Source organism: Oryctolagus cuniculus, chromosome 16 (genome assembly GCF_051225735.1).
Source record: "Oryctolagus cuniculus isolate XC-2025 breed Fujian yellow rabbit chromosome 16, ASM5122573v1, whole genome shotgun sequence".
Classification (NCBI taxonomy): domain Eukaryota; kingdom Metazoa; phylum Chordata; class Mammalia; order Lagomorpha; family Leporidae; genus Oryctolagus; species Oryctolagus cuniculus.
The window spans coordinates 64,875,624-64,898,866 of record NC_142882.1 but is presented as its reverse complement, the minus strand read 5'-3'; the positions used below and the strand labels follow the sequence as shown (position 1 = coordinate 64,898,866).

The 23,243-nt window shown below is 42.0% G+C and overlaps 1 protein-coding gene across 9 annotated transcripts in view; it reads right to left on the bottom strand.

Moving 5' to 3' along the window:
• Positions 1-1,811: 1,811 nt before the first annotated feature.
• STARD3NL (STARD3 N-terminal like) overlaps positions 1,812-23,243 on the bottom strand; it is a 51,615-nt gene continuing 30,183 nt past the window's right edge. The window contains exons 3-10 of one of the 9 annotated variants that reach the window (XR_001794042.4): positions 17,551-17,628; positions 16,780-16,857; positions 15,300-15,353; positions 15,069-15,186; positions 13,089-13,184; positions 5,185-5,260; positions 2,385-2,498; positions 1,812-2,259 (exon numbers count right to left, since the gene is read on the bottom strand). Coding sequence is in view for 7 of the 9 variants with exons in the window: in XM_008261656.5 (XP_008259878.1) it covers positions 5,202-5,260; positions 13,089-13,184; positions 15,069-15,186; positions 15,300-15,353; positions 16,780-16,857; positions 17,551-17,628 (483 nt within the window). In the remaining 2 variants the exon portion in view is untranslated. Of the gene's footprint in view, positions 2,260-2,384; positions 2,499-3,714; positions 5,261-13,088; positions 13,185-15,068; positions 15,187-15,299; positions 15,354-16,779; positions 16,858-17,550; positions 17,629-23,243 lie in introns of those variants that run through there. The other 8 variants (XR_016223061.1, XM_008261656.5, XM_002713765.6 and 5 more) reach the window with 8 other exon arrangements.

The window sequence follows — 23,243 nt, the reverse complement described above, 5'->3', positions numbered from 1 at the left end:
AGAGCCAGAGCCAGGACTTGAACCCAGACACACAGATAGGGATGTAGGTATCCCAATTTGCATCTTAACTGTTATGTCAAATGCCTACCCCCCCCCCCCCATTTTGGTTTTGACTTGCCTTCCTCCTGAGCGAAGATAAACATCTTTTCATGTTAAAAGTCTGCATTTTTTTCTGGCAATATCAGTTCTTTTTTTTTTTTTTAACTATTATTTTCTTGAGTAACAATACTAACATATATGAAACTTATTTGTTGTGGGTTTGTGTATTTCTGCAGGCAAGCATATAAATCAAAATGTCCAATGTATTGTAGGCAAGTGAAAAAATGATATATTTTCCTAACTCCCTAATTTTTTTTTTTTAGGTAAAATGTAATTTTTATTCATTTAAAATTGTCTTAGTCTTATTTTCAAATCTGTCACTATCAGCAGCTTATTATTATTATGGTATTTCTTTTTTTTTAACTTCTATTTAATGAATATAAATTTCCAAAGTACAACTTATGGATTACAATGGCTTCCCCCCCATACCATCCCTCCCACCCACAACCCTCCCCTTTCCCACTCCCTCTCCCCTTCCATTCACATCAAGATTCATTTTCAATTATCTTAATATACAGAAGATCAGCTTAGTATACATTAAGTAAGGATTTCAACAGTTTGCTCTCACACAGAAACATAAAGTGAAAAATAATAGATGATTTTTTAAAATGATGATGAAATCAGATCAGACCTATTGTCATGTTTAATCCCAGTGAGAGTCAAGTTGGGAATTGATAATTTCTTTTTTTTTTTTTTTTTACAGACGATCAGTTTAGTATACATTAAGTAAAGATTTCAACAGTTTGCACCTCCATAGAAACACAAAGTGAAATATACTGTTTGAGTACTCGTTATAGCATTAAGTCTCAATGTACAGCACATTAAGGACAGAGATCCTACATGAGGAGTAAGTGCACAGTGACTCCTGTTGTTGACTTTACAAATTGACACTCCTGTCTATGGCATCAGTAATCTCCCTATGCACCAGTCATGAGTTTCCAAGGCTATGGAAGCCCTCTGAGTTCTCCGACTCTTATCTTGTTTAGACAAGGTCATAGTCAAGGTGGAGGTTCTCTCCTCCCTTCAGAGAAAGGTACCTCCTTCTTTGAAGACCTGTTCTTTCCACTGAGATCTCACTCACAGAGATCTTTTTGCCAGAGTGTCTTGGCTTTCCATGCCTGAAATACTCTCATGGGCTTTTCAGCCAGATCCGCATGCCTTTAGGGCTGATTCTGAGGCCAGAGTGCTATTTAGGACATCTGCCATTCTATGAGTCTGCTGAGTATCTCGCTTCCCATGTTGGATCACTCTCCCCTTTATTTATTCTATCGGTTAGTGTTAGCAGGTACTAGACTTGTTTATGTGCTCCCTTTGACTCTTAGTCCTTTCATTATGATCAATTGTGAACTGAAATTGATCACTTGGAATAGTGAGATGGCATTGGTACAAGCCACCTTGATGGGACTGAATTGGAATCCCCTGGTATGTTTCTAACTCTACCATTTGGGGCAAGTCAGCTTGAGCATGTCCCAAATTATACATCTCTTCCCTCTCTTATTCCCACTCTTATGTTTAACAGGGATCACATTTCCCTAACTCCCTAATTAATCATTTTAATGTAAAAACTTTCATATATCAGAATTAAAACAATGACTGATTTAGCATGGGAAGGTTTCTTTTGGTTGTTTATAATGTTTTAGTATCCACTGAAACAGATTCTTTTGGAAACCAACTAGAAGTTCCTATTTGGAAATGAAGTCCGACCAAGCAAATTCCAGAAAGATAAAGTTTAATTCATATCTACCCCATGAGTTCATCACTTGAAGAGATCTTTTTATTCCAAATTCTTGGCTTCTAGAGATCTGGAACTCGTTCTGCATTTGAAAAGCACAGAAGCAAAGGCAGGAAACTCCGAAATCATTAAGACCTTTGGGGGCTGCTACCGCCAGCTGGGGAAGTACACCACTCTGCTGTGGTTTCAGCCTCCTCAGTAACTTCCTTCGTGAGTGCGCACGGGCTGCCCAAGCCTGGGTTGTGTGCAGAAGAGGAGGCGTGGTGTGGTGGAGGTGACACAGTGGGTGGCGGGAGGGTGCCGGTGTGGCTAAGGCTGTTTTATTTTCTCAGACTCCTTGTGTTCATGTGCTCTGTCAAATGTGGTTGATTCAAGGAAAACGCTCAAAGCCAAAGCGGTCCCCGCTGGCTGAAGCTGCCCGAGGGTGGCTGAGGTGTTTAAAGAGAAAATAAGGACAGTTAAACCGCAACCAACTTTGCTCACTTTCAAAAGGCCACAGCTAATGGAAAGAAAATATCCATTTTCGCACACATGAGATTGCTATCAAACTTACACTGCTGGGGGGTAGGGCTCCTTGCACTTGACACACAATGTTAGCTACTGTGTGAGCTGGGATGCCACTCCAGGATTTAGACACTTCCCCTTCAGTTCACTCCTTGATGCTGTCCTGGAAAGAGCAGGGAACGATGCATGCAGTGCTAAGATGACCCCTAGCATTCTGCAAGTGCTTGTGCTTTTTTGAGCTGTTTAATTTCCACACACTGGTGCTGTTTTGTTTCATTTTCTCAGTGTAGACAGAGTAGTGGCACAAGACCCCTGCTGATGAATTGATTAGCAGGGGGAGACTGTGGATGTGTCCACAGGTAGGGAACACAGAGAACAGGAACCTGGGATTCAGCTGGGTACTGAACACCATACACAGAATCATACAATGTTTCTCTACAGGGTCAAGATGATGCCAAGTGTCAACGCGAGCAAGAAATGGCAGAAGACACTAACATCAGATAAATGCGTGACTCGCGTTGGTTAGGAGGTGGCTGTTCAGCAGTATTAGCATAAAAGTCAATGTCCCTCTCCTGTGTTCAGGACTGGTGGGAAGTAGAGCCCTAGTGTGAAGAAACTGCTTTGGGTTTTAGCAATCTGACCTCAGGGTGCATTCCAATCACACCACACGAGTCACGCTCCTGTTGAGGACTGGCCTCATTCCACTGGGTAGGAGCTCTTCTCAGGTCAAAGAGAGAGCCTGACTTCCTGCTTGACATCCCCAGTGGGCCTGGTGCTCCACCACCACCACTCCTGAGAGGAAATTCGCACGGAGTTCCTGAGGTCGGGGTCCACAGCACAGACCCTGGAGATTCTCCTCGCCACTTGTCAACTACGAGTAGACCCCGGGGATTCTCCTGGTGAGCCCCTAGGCAGGACAGTGAGACCTGGGCCACTCTGAGAACAAGTACACGCCTGGTGACTGGATCTGCACAGAGGGCCAGTTTCCACCCAAGTCAGATTCCTCGCCACCAACACGACGAAGCTTTTCTTGAATGACACCATGAACAAAGATAAAAATGTAACAGATATTCTTTCTGCAAGGTGCTAAGGTGAATATTCATGTCTGAAAAACCAGCTCATGATAAAATTTAGCTCATTTTCATTCCAATTAGCTAAACATGAAGGAAAAATATTAGCAGAGGTTTCCTAGTCATTTTTTGGGTTCAAAATAAAAGTACACAGACTATCTCAGAAGCATATCTCTCAGAGAAAGATAGGATTTCATGACAAAGATAATATAAAACATCTGATGATATTTACAATCCCTCATGCTCCCTTTCCATAATTTCAACACAGGTCAAATACAGAATAAGAAACAAGAAAAACAGAACAAATCATTTTGATAGGTTGGATTTTATTACTTTTTAAAATTGTACAAAGAGCATATGTGCATGAATTAAAAAACACAAGGGAAATGCAGGGTGTTAAAAAAGAAATACAAAAGAAATCTGAGACATGAGACAAAAAAAATTCCATTCTGTGACTTGAAATAAAAAGGCGTTTCACCTACTACAAAAGTGTTATTTCAATATATTAAGACGTCTTTTGATTAGGAATATAGCGCAAGACTTCTCTTCAATTATTCATTAACAGCTCAGATTCAGTCTCACTGAAGAGAGAATGGACCGTTACATGACCTCACTGGCCACAGGCAGGCAACTAACGTGGGTGGGTATGGTACAATGTCCGTGAGGTATCACAAATAAATAAACTCCTTATTAGCTGTTCAGTAAAGTCAGCGGTGGATGTCACCTTTTCCACTCTCAATAGGGAGACCCACCTCCAGTCTCTTTTCCCTCGGATGACTTTCAGGGAGGGTTCTTCACACTTACAAAAAGAGTGAAGACAAACAAGTTGAGATGTAGCATTAAGAGGCAAAATGCTACATTCAGTCTGCTCCTCCTAACACAGTCTTGTCCTGAAGATGGGCTGTGACACAGACGCATAAAGGACTGTGGCTGTGGCACACATGGACTTATCTTAAAGCATCTGGAAGAGGACCAGTTAGCCACATGCCCACTCTTGTCTACACTTCCGTTGTAGAGAGAAGGGCTGACGTGCATTGCTGCCACCATCTGCCATGACCCTGGCTGCCTCTGCCACTCTGTCCCGACTTCCCAACGATGACGCAATCCATCACCTACTTTATTTTCTGTGGCTGAGTAATTAGGCAGAGTTGCTGCTGATACAGTTTACTTTATTTGCCTTGTACTTATGAAGTTGTGATGACTTTCTTTGATGGGAAAATCTTCGAGGGCTTAACATATATGTTCTGCTATGAAGCCCTTGAAGCATTACGGTCTTGAATGTATAGCAGCATCCATCTCAGAAGCTCTAAAACCTGAGAGGCATCTCAGTGCAGGCAGGGCTAGAGCAGTAGCAGCCTAGGTGGGTCTGAGCCCAGCTCTGCCACTCCTGCTGGGAGACCTTGGACATGTCATTCATCTATCTACTGCCTCCGGTGCGAACGACATCTCACAGGATTGCTACCCTCATAAAATAAACAGATTACTACTTGTAATTAAAACAGTTTCTACCATAGAGACATTCTGGTCAAGTAAACAAACATAAATTTCTCATTCTTTAGAAATCTGGGACTCTGAGGTATTTTTCAAATTTTACAAATTTACACTTGTACAGAAAATGTTATGAAATATTACTGTAATGAAAGTCAATGGTCCTGTTAAAGTCATAGAAGACAAAACTGACTGTATATTTATACTCATGCTTTTTGAATTCTACTTTAAATCTACTCCAAGGAAATGCTCCATGTTTAACTACTTTGTTGTTCATTTTCAAACACTTACTTTAACAAAAGCAGTACTCATAGTTCTAAAAGTGGCTTTTCACTGCCTTGTTTTTCTTCAGCTTCTTCTTCAGATCCTACATGGTGGGGAAGGAAAAGGAGAAAAAGTATTTCATTCCATTAAACTGCCTTGTTGAAATTATATTATCTATGCATACATTTTCAAAAATTTTATTTGAGAGGCAGAGAGACACAGACAGACAAAACAGAGCTTTCATCCACTGGTTTACTCCTCAAATGCGTCAAACAGCTGTGAGTGGGTTGGGCAGAAGCCAGGAGCTGGGCACGTAATCCAGGTCTCCCACATGGGTAGCAGGAACCCAATTACCTGATCCATCACTGCTGCCTCCCAGGGTCTGTGCTAACAGGAAAATGGGGTCAGGAGCCAATGGCAGAAATCAAACCAGGTACTCCAAAATGGGATGTGAGCTCCTTAACCACTAGGTTAAATGTCTGCCCCATATTTGCAAAAAAACTATAAATGCAAGATACACGTTTAATCTTCAAGAGATTTAAGTTAACAAATTGCTGTTTCAAAGGTTTTTTACAAGGGGCAAAGTTTTAATAATAAAATCTATCACTTGCACTTATCTGTCACCATGAATTTCCACTGGTAAGATTCATACAGACCAAGAATTAGTACTGCTTGCTATTCCTCTTCTACCTCTTTGCAGACAAGCTTGTATATATTTGTAAGTGCAAATGACACTGAACTTTGGTATAAAGAATTTCATCTAGGCCTTTTGAATAACTGTTCTGAAAGGTGAGTGCGAAAGCAGCAGGGGCTTCCTAAGGCTGACATGGTGCCAGCCCATCACCCTCCCGCTGCTGCTTGGAGCTACTGTCCCATAGCTCCCAATCAGTGTCTGGGGAGCCTGGTATTTCCACATCTGACCTAGCCATTCCACTCTGGAACTCCTTCCTCAGAATCCATTCCCAAGGAAATAAGACTTGGTCATTCTGTAGACTTTCTCTATGAAAATCAGAAAACAAAGCTAAATGTCTGAGAATAGAAGAAGAGTTAATTATTTCATTTCTAATAAAACTTTTATTCAAATAAAACTTTATATACCATAAGATAACATTTGCTAAAATTAAAAAATACATATTCACAGATACAAATGAGAAAAGGCAGAAGAAAAGAACCACATGGCTTTGATAAATTTTCTAGATATTCCAAATTTTCTATAACAAATTGATAGTACTTTTATAGTTTTAAGAGCATAATTTGCAAAGCAGGGTGTACATAACACAGGCAGTACAGGCATAATGATGGGGACTTACAGCCATACACACACAGCCAGAGATAAAGTGTCAACAGCGACACCGATGAACAGTTTGAAGGACTGGTGGTTTTTGTTTTTGTTCTTTCCACTGTTTTATAAAAAGGATTATTACTTTCATAATCAGAGAAAGAACAAAACAAGCACCCACGAAAAGACTCTGGAAGCAGCTGATGGATGTAATCAATTCACACTCAAAGCAGCCGCCTCCATTGCTGCTTTCAAGGGACATTATTTTTTCTTACGAAAATGTCTGCCTGGATTACAGCCAAGAACACACTTGGATAGGAGAAAGAGTGGCTGAGGATCTTCTATCCCCCCGTTAACCTCAGGGACATGGTACAGTCCCAGTGGAATTTGAGGTAAAATAAGTAGGAAGAGGAACAGGGGTGGAAGGCTTCGCTTATCAACCCTGTGCACCACTGTAAGTCACAGACGTGCAGGGTGGTCTAACTGCTTTCTGCACTGAAAGAAGCTGGGAGAGGAAGCTCACCCAAGTCTTCCTGTCCCCAGGCTCACTTTCCACCTGTCAGGCCAACGGCATTTAGACCACAACAAGCTCACTCATCTTGGAATTATGTAGGAATCCTAAATAAAGCTAAACTCTTAATTAGAAACAATAACAACATGTATTCTTTACATGTTTTAGAGGAGATTTTTGGCAACAGCCTGGTGAGGGTGTTAATAAAACCTCTCCCAGAAAGGTATATATGAAATTTGGCAAAATGGACAAAACAAACCATTTCCCCATTCTGGAAAATGAACAAAGGCTCACACAACCGGAGAAGTACTCACATTTGAAAAACTTCAGAATCCAGGGCTGACAGTGATGCTGCTACCTAGCCCTGCTCCTGATGCTGCCCTCTTCCCTGCACCTGGCTAGGTGGCATGCAGGTTCAGCCAGGGTGGAGGTGGCCAGGAGGACCAGCAGCAAAGCTACCTGGCTGAAGGGAGCTCAGTTCATTTGGAGTTGGGAGCCACATTCGTGGCCAGCTGCACTGAGGGTGAAGGGTAAGCAGGAAGGGCCAGCTCCTCCAGCTGCCTGAGGATCTGGTCATTGCTGGAGCATGCACGCGCCTGCCACATGCATGGGGGAGACCAAAGAGAGCCCGTGCTCCTGAGCTGAGCACATACAAAGAGGGTGAGAAAGGTCTCAACACAAAATAAAGGTTGGCAGGACTGAATATGAATCTGGGCTTTGAAAAGGCCACCTGATATACTGGACATATTCATCAGGCAGAGGATGGAAGTCTTAATCCAGGTGCTTTAGCACAACTTCTGTCCCATTACTGGCTCCCACTAAGCTCTGCAGATACAGGGTGATTCCTAAGAAGCTCAGCTTAAAACAAACAGCAGAACTTATAAAAGAAAAAACAAAACAAACCAATACACATACACACAGAAGACAGAAGCCACCACACATCTCAGGAAATACAGATCTCACAGATTTAGCACAATTTACTAAAGAAATAAACAAATAGCAAAGGTGATCATTCCCAGGGAAAAATAGTTAAACTGAGTATTCTCAAATAGTGTATATAGTGACAAAAATAACAGCACAGCTATTATAAATATGTACAAGGAACTACATAAATCCAACTTAAAGCACTAAAGGTAAAGATAACAAAAACAAAATAATAAATAGGTATTTTCAAGAAGGAAGCAGAAATTACAAAAAAGAATGGAAATTTAAAAAACACTCGAGTAGAAAATCATACTAATGTCAAGAAATACTTATTGAAGGGGATGAAGAAAAGTCTCAAGGTGGCAGAAGGAAGAATCTGGGGATTTGAGGCTAGATTGACTGAAATTATTCACTCTGGAAAGAGGCTGACAAGACACTGAACAGTGCTCGGAGCCCTGCAAGATCGAGCACTTCAACACGCGTGCAACAGGAGTCTCCGGCAGGAGGGAGGGAAAGGTCAGAAAGAAATGGCCGGATTTCCCCAAATTTGTTGAGAAATATTAATATACACATGTAAAAAAAGAATGATGAGACATTAGTATACAAAGTGATCAGCTAAGAACTGCATGAAAATGAAACCATCAAAACCCAGGCAGGCTGGCGCCGGCACACCAGGTTCTAGTCCCGGTCGGGGCGCCAGATTCTGTCCCGGTTGCCCCTCTTCCAGGCCAGCTCTCTGCTGTGGCCAGGGAGTGCAGTGGAGGATGGCTCAAGTGCTTGGGCCCTGCACCCCATGGGAGACCAGGATAAGTACCTGGCTCCTGCCATCGGATCAGCGCGGTGCGCTGGCCGCAGCGCACCGGCCGTGGCAGCCATTGGAGGGTGAACCAACGGCAAAGGAAGACCTTTCTCTCTGTCTCTCTCTCTCTCTCTCACTGACCACTCTGCCTGTAAAAAAAAAAAAAAAGAAAGAAAGAAAGAAAGAAAGAAAGAAAGAAAGAAAGAAAGACAGATCCACGCAATGTCACTAATGCAAACCCAGAGGAAAATTTATGGCTTTAAATGCCTGTATCGGAAAAAAATATACTCTCAAATCAATCTTTTAATTTTAATTTTCCATGTTAAGATAATGAAGAAGAACAATCTGAGTGCAGTCCAAGCAGAATAAAGGAAATAGCAAAAACTGACAAAACATGCCAATTCAGTTCCATGGGGAGAGGTTGCCTTTCCAACCACTGGTGCTCAGAGAACTGGACAGCCAATGCAAGATAACGCATATACAACAATTAATTCAAAATGGACCACAGTCTTAATTGAAATAAGTAAAATACAGAAGTTCCTAGAAGAAAGCATAGCAGAAAATCTTTATGATATTGACTTAAGGTAAAGAATTCTCAGATGGAGCAAACCAGCTATTGGAAGCTCTTTCTCTCTCACCCTGCCTTTCAAATAAATAAACAGATCTTTTACAAAAAAATTAAAACTTCAGACAGGGCATCTGATAGTCACTACACAGAGCCACAGGATTAAGTCAGGCCTGCTACAAGCAACTGGGATGTATGATTACTCCTGAGATGCTAAACTGCAATTTTAACACTTATCTAGACTTGCTTAGAACAGATTCTATCATGCAATTGGTCTATCCCTCCCTTTAGGGTAGATTTTCCATGGCCTTGTCCTTGGCATCATAATCAGTTCACTTCATCCATCTAACCACACAGAACAACTCCAGTCCAGGCATCTGAGCGAGGATAGTGCTTCCTCATCCATGTCACTTAATCCACGGGTATGCAGGATGCAGTTATGTCAGCAAAATCGTCTGCAGGCAAACCATTTTTGTGTCCTTTAAAAGCAGTACATTTACTACAACGTGCTAACTTCACAAATCTCTGTGATAGTAAAATTCAAGCTTTATTTTCTTTCCTTTACGAGAAATAATGCTAACATTTTTATTATGGTGTCTCCACTTCCTCCTTCTTTTCACTCATTCCTCTAACAGTTATAAATCAATGTGCTAGGTCTAGTGATGAGGTGCTGGGAAAAAAGACAGGAAAATCAAGGCACGCCTTCCAGATGCCCTCACTCTGCTGGGGGCAGTCAGTGCTGGGTTAGGGCAACAGCAGCTGACAGTTTAAGCTACCCAAAGACTGCTCAGTTTTCAACTGCTGCCATAATGGGAAACCTCTGCTCCAGAGTCCTTGTTCCAGGCATGTTAACTCCAATGACTGTTCTTGATTTCAATTCTTTCCTAAACTGAAATTCAGTCGATGCAAATATAATACAATAGAGCAAGCCATTTTGCATGCTCTCTCTGTGCCTGCTATTAGTCTGCATCTTGCTTTAACAAGGCTGCTGCCAAGCAGAGCGTCGTGGGAGTGTTTGTGACATTCTTACTTCATTTCTGAACCTCAGCAATGCTCCAGAGTCCCACCAGGTGGTGGTAAAAGTCGCCAGCAAGCATGAAAGGGGTCCAGACTGGAAAGTTTCAGGAGATGCTGCTCTGAACTTCTTTCAAGAGTTACTTATTTATTTGAGAGGCAGAGTGATGGAGAGAGAGAGACAGTGTGTAAGAGATCTTCCATGCGCTGCTTCACTCCCCAGATGCCCACAACAGCCAGGACTGGGCTAGGCTGAAGCTAGGAGCCAGGAACTCTGAGTCTCCCCCATGGGTGGCAGGGACCAACGTGCTTTGGCCCTCTTCTGCTTCCTAGGATGTGCACTAGTACGAAGTCGGGTCAGAAATGCAGAGCAGTGGGGACTCAAACCAGGCATTCCGACAAGAGAAACTTCTAATTAGGAAAATATATGAGCCCCAAGAAATTGCATTAGTCTTAGAAAAAATAGAAATGCATGAATTTTTATTTTAAAACACAGAGCATCTAAACAAAATGATCCTTATAATGAGGTAATTTAAAATTTAATACTTAATTCTAGTTTCCAGCGTCTTAGAAACTGCGAATCCGTATCTGTTGCATCTGGCTCTGTGTTTTGTGTTTTTCATTGCTTTTGGATCCAACACCACTCCCTACAGTACACCAGTGTGCCATCCCACTGTATCCTCCATCAATCACACGGCTGTCTGCGCTTGGAATCTGTCTTCTTATTGCTTATTTTTGTACGTGTGTGTTTACAAAGCATTTACTATCCCCAATGTTAGAAATACAGTCCTGAGGCCTCCACCTCAAGTCGACCTCCCAGTGACAGAAACTGCGGGGTGCTGCTGAGGAGAACACCCAACCCAAGGCTGCCAGGAATGACGGGTGGGAGGGTGGGAGGGTCGGAGTCCTGGGGACATGGGAGTGGGGAGCAGGATCTCAGGGAAAGGCAGCAGCAAGATACACAGTGACCTGACTGCTTTGGCACACAGCGTTTCCAGAAAGGCCAGGGGCAGAGCACAGAAAGCAGTCACAAGGTAGGAAGCCGGACAACGGGAGAGGGCAGTCGCAGGGGTCCTCCCTGCCAGGCCAAGGATCTGCTTATTTCTTAGGCCTTTAGGCCACCAAGGCTGCTGAGCACTGGACTGACAAGATCACTTTCACTTTTTCATAAATGCTGAGGGGGGTGCACTTCATTACTTATGAGCACGGAGTCCAGCAACTGGAGCTCCAGGTCCAAATCTTAGCTCCACCGCTTATTATCTGTGTGAAGTTAGGCAAATTGCTTCATTCTCTGTGATCCAATTTGCTCGTGTCTATCATAAGAGCTTTACACCACAGAGATTTAGAAGTAAATGAATGAAACTGATTTGAAGGATAAAAAAAAAAAAAGTAAATGAATGAATATTAGGAAAGCCCTTAGAATAGCACTCAGCACTCAAAATAGTGTTTGAAACTTTTAAAATAATTTTTTATTGTGGCAACACATTTAACAAAAACTTTACCATTTTAACTATTTTCAAGTGTATCACTCAGTGGTATTAATTATCCATACTGTTGTATGACCATCACCACCCTCCATCTCCAGAACTTCCTCCATTCCTGGCCGCCACCATGCTACTCTGTCTCTGTGAATCTGACTTCCTCCTGAGAGTGGAATCACACAACAGCTGTCTTTTTTGTATCTGGCTTATTTTACTTGGCATAATGACCTTGTAGCAAATGCCCAAATTTCCTTCTTTTTAAAGATCCAATAATGCTCCACTGGACATCACATTTGGTGATCTATTCATCTGTTCCTGGTCATCTGAGCTGTTCCCACCTTTTGGCTATTGTGAGCAATGGTGCTATGACCATGAGCATGCAAATAGCTATTCAGGTTTCTGCCTTCATGTCTTTGGGAGATGTACCCATAGGTGAAATTATGAGTTACATGGTAATTCTATGTTCAATTTTCTGAGGGAACATCATACTGTTTCCTGTAGGTACTACCATTTCACATTCCCACAGCAATCCACAAGGGTTCTAACTGCTCCATATGCTGAATCACACTTTGTATATATATTTTTTGAATAGCAGCCATCATAATGAGTATGAACTAGTATCTCATGATGGTTTAATTTGCATTTTCCTAATGATTAGTGATGTGTCTACATGTTTTCATGTGTTTACTGGCCATTTGTATATCTTCTTGGGAGAAATGTCTATTCAAAACTTTGACTATTTTTTTTTCAGCACGTTATTTGTTGGTTGTTGCATGCAATTGTTATTTTTAACAGAGCTAGTAGTGGCTGGTTAGAAGGTGAAACTGGAGGCAAAGAGACAGAGGTTATGGCAGAAACTGAAGCAAGACTTGCTGAATTAAGGTTGGTACTGGCAGGAAGTGCTGGGATTTGCATGAGAAAGTGGCTGCAGAAACAAAAGAACCGAAATTCAAAACAGCTCTGTGAATGATGAGCTATGAGACACAAAATAGGGGTGGGTCTGCACAGTGGCTCTGACTTGAGCAAGTGGGGCTGCACTCCTGACCTGGAGAATCCTAGCGCAAGGCTGTTGAGGGATGAAAGGTAATAGAGGAAGTCCCCTGCCCCTTGTCTGCCTGTCTTATGAGATGCAGACCACCAGTCACAGTGCCCATGCCCCTCTCTTACACTCACTTTGATATCTGTGTGCCTTGACACTGGTTTCAGGGAAGTCTATGTCTTCCTCATTTTCATATCCTTAATACCTGGTAGGTTAAATATTTGCAAAATGTATGGAGAAAAAGAGTAGGTAGGAAGAGGGAAAGAGGCAGAGTGTTTGATGATGGACAAAAATACAAATGATCATCGAGTTTTTTTACCTGCTTCAGATTCAGGAGGGGAGTAAAACTGACCATCAGAAAGACCTCCGGGAATGAGGGCTGCCCTCTCTGAAGCATCCTGAACTATCAGGAGTCCTGCAAGAGAAAGCATTCAGATGCTGGGGACGACATTTCCGGCAGCTTCTCGACAAGACTGACTACCACATAATGGTATCATTGCTACATTAAAAGCCTCCTAGAAAAATCAGGTACTTTGAAAATCTCTCAATTGAAGAATAAAGGTCTCATTAATAAACTGGGTACCCACACCACCACATAGTTTTAAAAAACGATCTCCTGTTACTCATGGTATTAAATCAGTATTTACAGTATCTTTCTCTTGGGGATATCTACTTCCTTGCAAAAGTCACCAATATTATCCTAACTGAAACTGAAACAAAACCACCCAGTCAGCTCATACAAATGATATGTCATCTGCATTTGGTTAGAGAAAAGCTAGAGGTAAAGTGAAGTGCATAGATGGCCTCTTCTAAATAAGGAGTAATTAAGGCAGTGAAGATATATTTATGCAACAAGTCACCAAGTAAGAGTATTAAACAAAGAAAAGAGAAGGAGGCACAGAATTAATAATACCTCAAGAACACTACCACATGATGAGAAAGATCAAATACTCTGAGTCCTTTGGCTGAGGCTGAGTTAAAGTCAAGATAGAGGGGGAAGAAACACCAGGCCAACAGCAGACAGCAGGCATATGCATAATACACACTAGTGACAACAAAAACAAATACTGCCTAACATCTTCATTAACTTCCTGTTCTTTATTAGTTACTTTGAATTTGATTTAACCATGCAACTATTTAAGCTTCATAGTGTTGTTACACTTTCAATAAAGTTTATTTTTATGATTATATGTTATAAAAGCAAGACTTCTAGTAGCTTTTACCAATACTTTCGCCAAAAAACTCTTTCTCCAAAGGAACAGAAAGCACAGGCCAGTAAATATATCTTGACCTGATTAGTCTTTTAGTCTTTTTTCTAAATCTACTTTTGAATGTAAAGTTCTTTTCTTACAGATTCCTTCTCTGTAAATGTGATTTTCCAAAATAAAATCATGTGCAAAATTATTGCTTATTTTGCTGCTTACTGAGATTATAATCATGCTTAACTTTCTCTAAGTTTTTTTTTTCTTCTATGAGATAGGGCAAAGTAAGCCAGATGACTGACAGAGGCATAGAAATGGCACTTTTGAAATTTCCTTTGTGCTTTGTGCAGGGTGGGGTGGGGTGGGGGTAAGGGGCTTCTATTAATTAAGGACAACACACAGTGAAGCATCTCAGCCCAGTAATTAATCCTGGTCTTCCTGGTTACTCAAAGCCACATGGTGGGTTACACCAGCTTTGGCAGGACTCAGGAGTGCCCTATGGTAGCCAGCGCTCAGCTACGCTGAGGAGGACAGCAGAAGGCTGAGGCTGAGCATCGCTCTGGCTTGCAACCTCCTCGTCTGGACTCCATCTTCTGCAGTATAGTCCTAGACCTGGGCACTTGACTGTTTTAATGATGGCTCAGGTGCAATCCACCATCTCTTTGGGGGTAGCAACGTGGGACTTTGATGAACTCTGCATTTAAAAATGCCATCTCCTCTCACTAAATATGTTTTAATTTTCTCTGCCCCTAAGCAGCACAGTTTGGTTTACATGGACAACACACTTAGTGGCCTGCAATGATTATCAATGGGGGAAAGGTTAACTTGTTGAGGAGAAGGCATTGGATAATTTTTGTTGTGTTTTTCATCAGCATTCACACTTTCTTCCAGGCAACCCTGGTCTACAGCTGGAAAGCGCAGCCACCGTGTTCCTGAACTTTCACCCACCCAACCCTACCCTCAGATTTCTGCTGGAGTCAGTTAAGAATGAGACACTGAGACTGCCTAGCTCTTCCCACCAAGCTCTGTTCACACCCAGACAGCCGCAACTCCTCCTTCCAGTGGTGGGCCCCAGCTGGTCTCAAAGAGAAACTTACTGCTTTCTTCTTCTGCTTCTTGAGGTAAGACTTTGAAATCCAGGAACCACGTCTCGATCCAGGCAAGGATGAATGAAATAATGGGCAGCACGTAGCCGAACGCCCCTTGAGAGAAAAGCTGCAAGAACAGATGTGACCAGGAGAGGGAAGTGGGGTAACCAGGGATGCACACTGGGCAACAAGTTTCCCCACTGCGCACGGCAATGGTGCAGGAAAAGCGGCAGGCCTTACCTTCGAGAGGATCACTTTTGCTAATAAAAAGGCACTGGTCACTGCTGTCGTCAACTGAAAGACACATAATCCAGCACCATCCAAATTAGATTTCCCACACTGAAAAGGCACCTCTTTCACATAAGAGCCCTGTTCCCTTGGAACGTCAAGTAGCATAGGTATTCATGAAGTTGCAACACAGACACACACACACACACACACACACACGCACACACACGCACACACACACACACACAGCCAGGGTGAGAGGAGCCCAGGAGGCCTTTTACATTCCAGCACTAACTTTGCAGACTGGGACCAAGTGTTCTTTAGGCGCCTGCTGACTTCCTCCCTTCCAGCTGCCTGGACACTCTCCGCAAATGTTTTTAAAACCAAGAATGAGAAACAATAAAATGAGTTTGCTAAATGGGAGCTATCCTTCAGACAACTTGAAAGCAGATACTAAAGATACTTTTTTAGAACTCTCACTACATATCTAGACGTCTGCCACTGTTTTAAAGGAAACACTGACCCAGATGGTGGGACAAATACTAGTATATATAAAGAAGAACAAAACGTCCTAAATACAGAGCATTGTAGGAAAGTTGGAAGGTGCAATGCTCACAGCTATTTTGATATCAGCAGCAGTATACAGGAAAGGGAGTCAACTCTGGCCAAGGCTGCCAGCTTATATCTGTGAACAGACTTTCGGATGAACAGATTCTCTGACCTCAGGCCTGCGTTGCTGACTGCTCAGCAGAGGTGGCCCCCTGGTGGTCACAGTCTTAGGGCAGCAACACAGCTCCCATGCCCAGCACATGGAGACTGAGGATTCTAATTGCAGGACTTGGGGTAATTCCTGAGCAGGTCTGCAGTCTGAGGAGTTCAGTACTTCCTCCACTAATACATCTGCCTTATTAGAGCTCTAAAAAAGGTGAATGTTAAGACATCTGTGGAAATGACAAAAATAACTCAGGCAGAATTGCCTGTGAATTCTTCTTTCCCTCTAAATATTTATTGAGGAGGAACAGGATGTGTCAGAGCTGTGCAAGGAAACCGAGGTTCAAGGTGTCTGAAGGCAACAACAGAAGGGAGCATGGCGGCTTTTCCCTCGGGAATGAGCGGAGGGGCAATGAAACAGGGGAAGGCAATCAGCAAGATGGGCCATGAAACCACCAGGCAGATTCAGCCAAACACGAGACTTCCCAAATATCTCTGCGACAGAGGTACTGGTGAAACATGCGGGAGCGGGCGCCTGCTGCTCGGCCGGTAACCGCTCTCGGATCTCTGGATTCCTCATGCGGCTCAGCCCCAGGAAGACAAAGCTAGTGACTCAGCGGTGCTGGACAGAAGCCCTGCAGTGTCAGTCTACTGCTATGCAGAGGACAGGACTCAGGAAGAGGGTGGGCTCCCACCAGGTTAACTCGACAACTTCCCCAGCTCCGAGCAGGCCCTGGTCACCAGCACTGGCAGGATGGTCACTCGCGCAGGGTGCACTCACCGCAATTGCCCACCAGTGGCGCAGTCTGCACACAGCATATGCAAGTATTAACACTTTAAATCGGAAAACTGCCAAAAGCTGAAAAAAGACAAAATAACGTTATTTAAAATGCATATAAAAATTAAGTAATTTAGCTTTGTAAGAACTCATGAGACTAGCATTTTTCTGAGTTAGCTGCAGCCCCCCCAGACTGGCACTGGTGTGCAGATCAGCTCTTGGGAATCTTTGCACCAGGAGCAAAAGTATGAAAGGTCCTCAAAAAGTTCATGGAAATGCATTTTATGAAAAAGAATTATTCATGGATTTCAAGATTTTTTATACCAAAATAAATCTTTTAATTCTTCTTTTCCATGAACATTTTGAAGGGCCCTCATAGTCTCACTCAAATAAGGTTTCAAATTAAATTTCCATTACTAAGAAAAGAACAAGGCAGAATATGACTGGCATTTTCACGTTGCTGTTGGACACCAGTGGGTTCTGTTTCAGGAATTTGGAAAGACAAAGACTCTTTCTGCTGCCCTTCCTTCTCTCTCATTAATCTTTTCTTTCCTTGAGGTGATGATAATGATAGACACACACACACACACACACACACACACACACCCAGAAGGAGAGGGCTGTGAATGGGTGGAAAATTAAGAGAAAAGAAAACAAGGTCAACATTCAAGGGAGGAAAAACTGGCACAGAATTTGATGTCTATGCAGAGGAAATTTGTCTTTTGGTTCAGTTACATCGTATGTAAAATGAAATGTAAAAGAAAACATACTTACAAATATATCAAAATAAGAAGAGTAGTAGTCATACTGCACCACCTCCTTCTCCAACGTGTTCTCAATGCCTCCATTCACCTAGGAAAGACAGCACTTCTAAGAAGCAAACACAAGGAGAGGTTCACGCGTGAAAAACAAAACAAAAAAAAGGATTCCTCTAGATTTTCCTGCCCATTTCCCAAAATCCAGAAATGCTGAAATAGAGAACAGACTACCCATAATTTTAATAGAGAAGGGCTGCCAATCCCTGACACATTCTCAACTGTGAATTTTTTAATTTGACAAATATAAATGTATAATGAGAAACTTTTTTTGGTAGGACAACTAAAATGTTAAGTGAGAAAATTATTTTTGGACTTATAAGATAAGGTTTTCAGTCACACAAATGTAAGAAGATAAGGCAAGTCATGTCTATCCAGGGTCCCTCACATTCTGCGATCATTTTAGGTCTTAGAAGGCCAAGGCTGCCCTGGTATCACAGAAGATGTCACTAACAGCTATTACCAAACTGACACCAGCCAGAGGTGTAAAATTCTTTGTTTTTCTTTGCTTCTGGCATTTTAAAATTCTGCACTCTTAAGAATGTAGGTATATCTATCTATAGATATATAGATAGGTAGATATATTTTGAATATAAATATACTTTTTAACCTGGAAAACACAATAAGGAACAGACTAATCCCACATGACAGTTACACCAAGTGATGAGAATCAAACTGATATGATAAAGCTTCTGCCCTTTCCTAACTTACCATTAAAATGAACTTTAAATGATCAAGTTCAAAACACCACTAATTCAACTATGGAGAATAATATTTCTTAGAAAAGTCAAGCAAGAGAACATAGACCAGGCAGCTTCTGCAGCACCCAGATGGTGGCCTCTTTTAGGGCCAAGGGGTCAGCCTGACCAGAGGCCACATCAAATTCAAGTTTCCAATATGGAGCACAGACCTGGTAAATGAATGCAATGACAAAATGAAGGGCAAGGAACTGGAGAACAGACTGGGGGGAAGACATTCATAATGGAGCTTCTGCAAGGCTGCCAAACAATCAGGTTAGAATAAATACTGTCACAAGGAAATGACACTCGGCTTAGATGCCTTTCCATGTATTTTAATTTTGCTATGCAAATAACAGCATACCACAAACATAATTCTGTGCCTTAGAATTCTTTCAGGATATTCAGATTTCCCTGTCATTAGCACAGATCGGCTGCAGACTGACTTGGCTATAAATGCATAGAGAAGAACAGAACAGAAAACCTAGGGCAGGGGGAAGTCATTACTAAAAAGCCAACCAACCATTTAGTCTCATCATTATCTCTCTCCTGACCAAGGCAACTTACCAATACCTGGAGTACAACAAGAGTGACGACTCCAGTGGCCTGCAGTGGTGGGGCTCTCTACCCAACAGACCCCATACCCATGCCTGAGATAACACAAGTCAAAGCTGCCACACAGTTCTGCCAGCAGAGAAAGCTTTTTCTCTAGCACCTTCCCACTTTATGATTTTTACATTTATTTATTTCAAAGGCACAGAGAAAGACAATAAGACAGAGCCTCCTATCTGCTGATTGATTCTCCGAATGTGTGCAACCTGTCAGGGCCAGGTCAAAGCCAGGAGGTGGAATCTCCAGGAGGAACACAATCTGGGTCTCCCCCACAGGTGGCACGGACCTAATTCCTTGGGCTATTGTAGCTGCCTCTCAAAGCTGCATCCTGGCAGGAAGAGTGGAGCCAGGAAGGCAGGCACTCTGATAAGGAAGTAGCATCCCAAGTGGTGGCTTAACTTGCTTCCCAAATGCTTGCCCTTATCTGCATACTTTGAAAGACCATGATTTTGCTTTGCCTTTAAATATAGATAACTAAAATCTACATTTCTGGCCCTAACTTGTACTTTAAATCCTTTATCATAATCTATTTCTCCAATTCAAGATGTCTTAAGTAGATTATCTTTAGTTTCACACAAAATTCCTTCCCAATCACAGTTCCTTCTGCTACTACTCTTCCAGGTCCCATCATCAGACACCCTGGAGTCTTCACTGGATACTGGGGTTAACACCTGCCCACTGGCAAGTCTTCTGATAGCTCTTTCTTTAGTGTGCCTCTTAGGTTGGCTCTTTCCTCTCTGTCCCTATTACATTTCATGGCATCCCTTCAACAGTTTTTGACATAGCATTTACTGATAATCTGTTCTTATTTTATCCAGCCTGTACCCAACTACCATTAAGATCATATCCTTTTACCAAATATTTGCTAAGCACCTAGTAAATCCAGACATTGTTCAAAATACAGGAAATGCTTCAGTGAACAAAACATTGTCTTCGTGAATTTACATCCTGGCAAGATCAGGATGGTATATAATAAGTTACATAGAGAAAAGAAGCAAGACACCATGATTGAATAATAGGGAGTTTTAAACTAATATCAACATAATGAACAGTCAGAGTCTACAAAAAGATAAAAGAAATGAACCATTTCATTCAGAGGGCACCATCAATATAAAGCTCCCAAGACATAAAAGGCCTGTTTCAGACTGAGAACGGGAGGCAAGTATGGCTGATGATTGATAAGCCTGGAACAGGGGGTGAAGAGGTGGTCTGCAGGGGTCTCTGGGGGCTTTACAAGCCAGTGAAGTTTTAACAGAAAGTGAGTGATGCTGCCTGACTTGCTTTAAAAGGTTGCTCTGGCTACTATAAGAAAGGATTGAAGGGGCTGGTGCTGGGGCGTAGCAGGTATGCAGTGCTGGCATCCCATCTGGGCACCAGTTCGAGTTCCGGCTGTTCCACTTCCAATCCAGCTCTCTGCTATGGCTAGGGAAGCAGTTGGAAGATGGCCCAAATGCTTGAGTTTCTGCACCACATGGGAGACCTGGAAGAAGCTCCTGGCTCCTGGCTTCAGAGAGACCCAGCTCTGGCCATTGCAGCCATCTGGAGAGTGAACTAGCAGAGAGAAGACCTCTCTTTCTCTGCCTCTGCCTCTACCTATCTGTAAATCTGCCTCTCAAATAAATAAATAAATCTTTAAAAAAAGAAGAAGAAGAATGGATCACAGGAGGGCAAGAGTGGAAGTCAGTAAACTAGTCAGGAACATGATGTTGGCGTCTAGATGAAGGATTATGCTGGCTTGGTTGAGAGTGGGATTAGTAAAAAGGAAGAGAAGTGGCTATACTATGAATCACATTTTAGAGGTAGATTTGACAGGACTTTTAGATTGGATAGGAGGCATGAACAACACAAAAGGAACAAGCAAACCAACCAAGATAAGTCTTCATTTTTGGTCTCAGCATCAGATTTGTTCAGGAAGACAGGGAAAGCTGGTGTTTGTGTACGTGCTGGGAAGAGCACATTAAGCTTGGCATCCAATTGGAAGTGTCAAGTAGGCTGGCCAGGATGCAGGCTGTGAGGCATTGACTTCAAAATCTTAAAGATGTTTTCCAAAATTCCAAATCCTTCAATATACCAGTCTAATATTTTCGTTGCCTCTGCCCCTGTTCCTTGCAGTACAGGCATACAAACACACCCTTTCCCCAACACACACACACAGGTGCACACACAGCCACAGAAGCCCCATGCATAAGCACTGCCTCAGTGCTTCTGCTCACCTTGACCTTCAAACCCTACCCTGTGTGCTTCTATAACCCAACCCAGATCATGCCATTCCAAGTGCCATTACCTGTTCCTTCTAAAATCAGTTCACAATGCAGCTCCTCTACTCCCACGCTCAAGTACTTCCAGGCCACTGATCTCCCTCTCAACTCACTCTCTGCTATCCCTGGTCATCACAGTTGAACTACAGAACCCAGTGACACTGAGGAAATGGAATCAGAATCAATGGGTAGTAAGTACGTGAAACTTAAATATTACAATAGTGAGAGAACACTAATTAAAGTTTTTCTTTCTACATTAAATTTACTTCAGTTAATAATCCATAAGATAACCTGTAGGTATGCAGAGCTTTGTAACTGCTAAGGGGATGTTGTATATGTCTTTCCATTTGATTCTCACATGAACTTAAGAGGTAGACAAGACAGATTTTAGTTCAGTGAACTGAACCAAGGCCAGAGAACTCAACCTGATTGCCTAGAACCACAGAGCTGGTCAAAACAGCTGCAGGTCAAATTAGAAGCATTCTTACTCTTTCTAGTACATTAGTTAGAAAATAATAAGAGAAAAGGCAATAGGCATTGGCAAAAGGCCTTCTTGGAACCACAGTCTCCTTCAATGTGTCAAAAGTTGAAAAAACAAAGCAGTGTCCCTCTCCTGACACTCATATAACCAATTATATATGTCTCAAGTATGGGGACAACAGTCTGGAGAGGGGACAGCATCCTCAGGGAACCCAGGCCATGCTTAATTCCAGGTCCAACCTGGGAAATTGGCCTCACAGAGGTAGACAAGGAGAGGCCCTGACATCTCCACCCCATTTCCTTACAGGAGAAAGGAAGAAGGGAAGAGGAGTCTGATGCTGAGGACCTCACCTCCTGGCTTTCCCCACTTAAAGGCACACAGTGATTATTACTGGCAAAGCAACAAAGGCCTTGACTTTTGCTGATGTCAAAACATTTTTTAAGTGTGTCCCCTTAAAACTGCTGCTATGCTTTCCTGTGAAAAGATGCATTTCCTCATCTCTGTTAATTTGAAAATATCTTACTCCTTTAAATAGACATCAACTTAAGTGTGTTCTCCGATGTACACATAAAGTACAAGGAGTAAAAGGGGACACTCTGTGTTACTGTTCACGTCAGTGACTGGTCTGGTTATAAACAAAACTAAGGTATACCCATAATGCCAAATTAATTAAAGGAAAATCTATAAGTGGAAGCCTAATTTCATAAATGACTCAAGCTGCATGTCACTGAGATTCTGAGACAAACCTTAATTTTCTAATATATGTGTCTGCTTTCACTAATGAGTTTTGTTCCTTGATTAGGATTCATGATGAAATTAAATGAGTTTCAATGGCCTTAATTATTGAGACTACAGTCTAGAATTGAAATTTTATCATGAATTAGAAAATTATTCAGAATTTAGATTAAGATGTTGATTCCTGTTAAGCGGCCAAATTCAAAATCATTTTCAATAGGAATTGTACCATCTTTTAAAATTTTCCCTACTTTAACAAATCCTTACAAAAGCATCTAGCATTGTGCCTAGGAAAGAACAGCCTCTTACTAGAAACAAAGTCATCATCATTTTACTACCCAGGTCTCAGCCCTCACATAAATGAACTGCTAAAAATGAAGGTAGCAGACAACTTTTGCATGTGAGGAGAACTTCTGAGAGGTCTCCTATCTTTTGGTATACAAGACTCAAGGCTTTGGAAGAAAACAGATATATCGAGCTATATAAAATGTATTATTAAAATGTATTTTACCTATTTATCTTTATTTTAATTAACACGGCAACTAGAAAATTTTAAATTACACACTTTATATTTTGCATTATATTTCTACTAGATAGTACTGGTCTAGACAATTACTTGACCATAAAACTGTATTAACTCCCAAATGCCTCTAGGACAATGTTTTTTATAAAATAGGAGTAAGTAATCCCTTTTCAAGATAGTAAAGTCGATGTAACATTTAGATCATATTCCAGAAGCATTCTATTTTTTTGGAGCATGGGTTGGCAAACTTTCTGGAATGGGCTGGGGAATAGATATTTTTGCCTTTGTGGGCCAGACGGTCTCGGT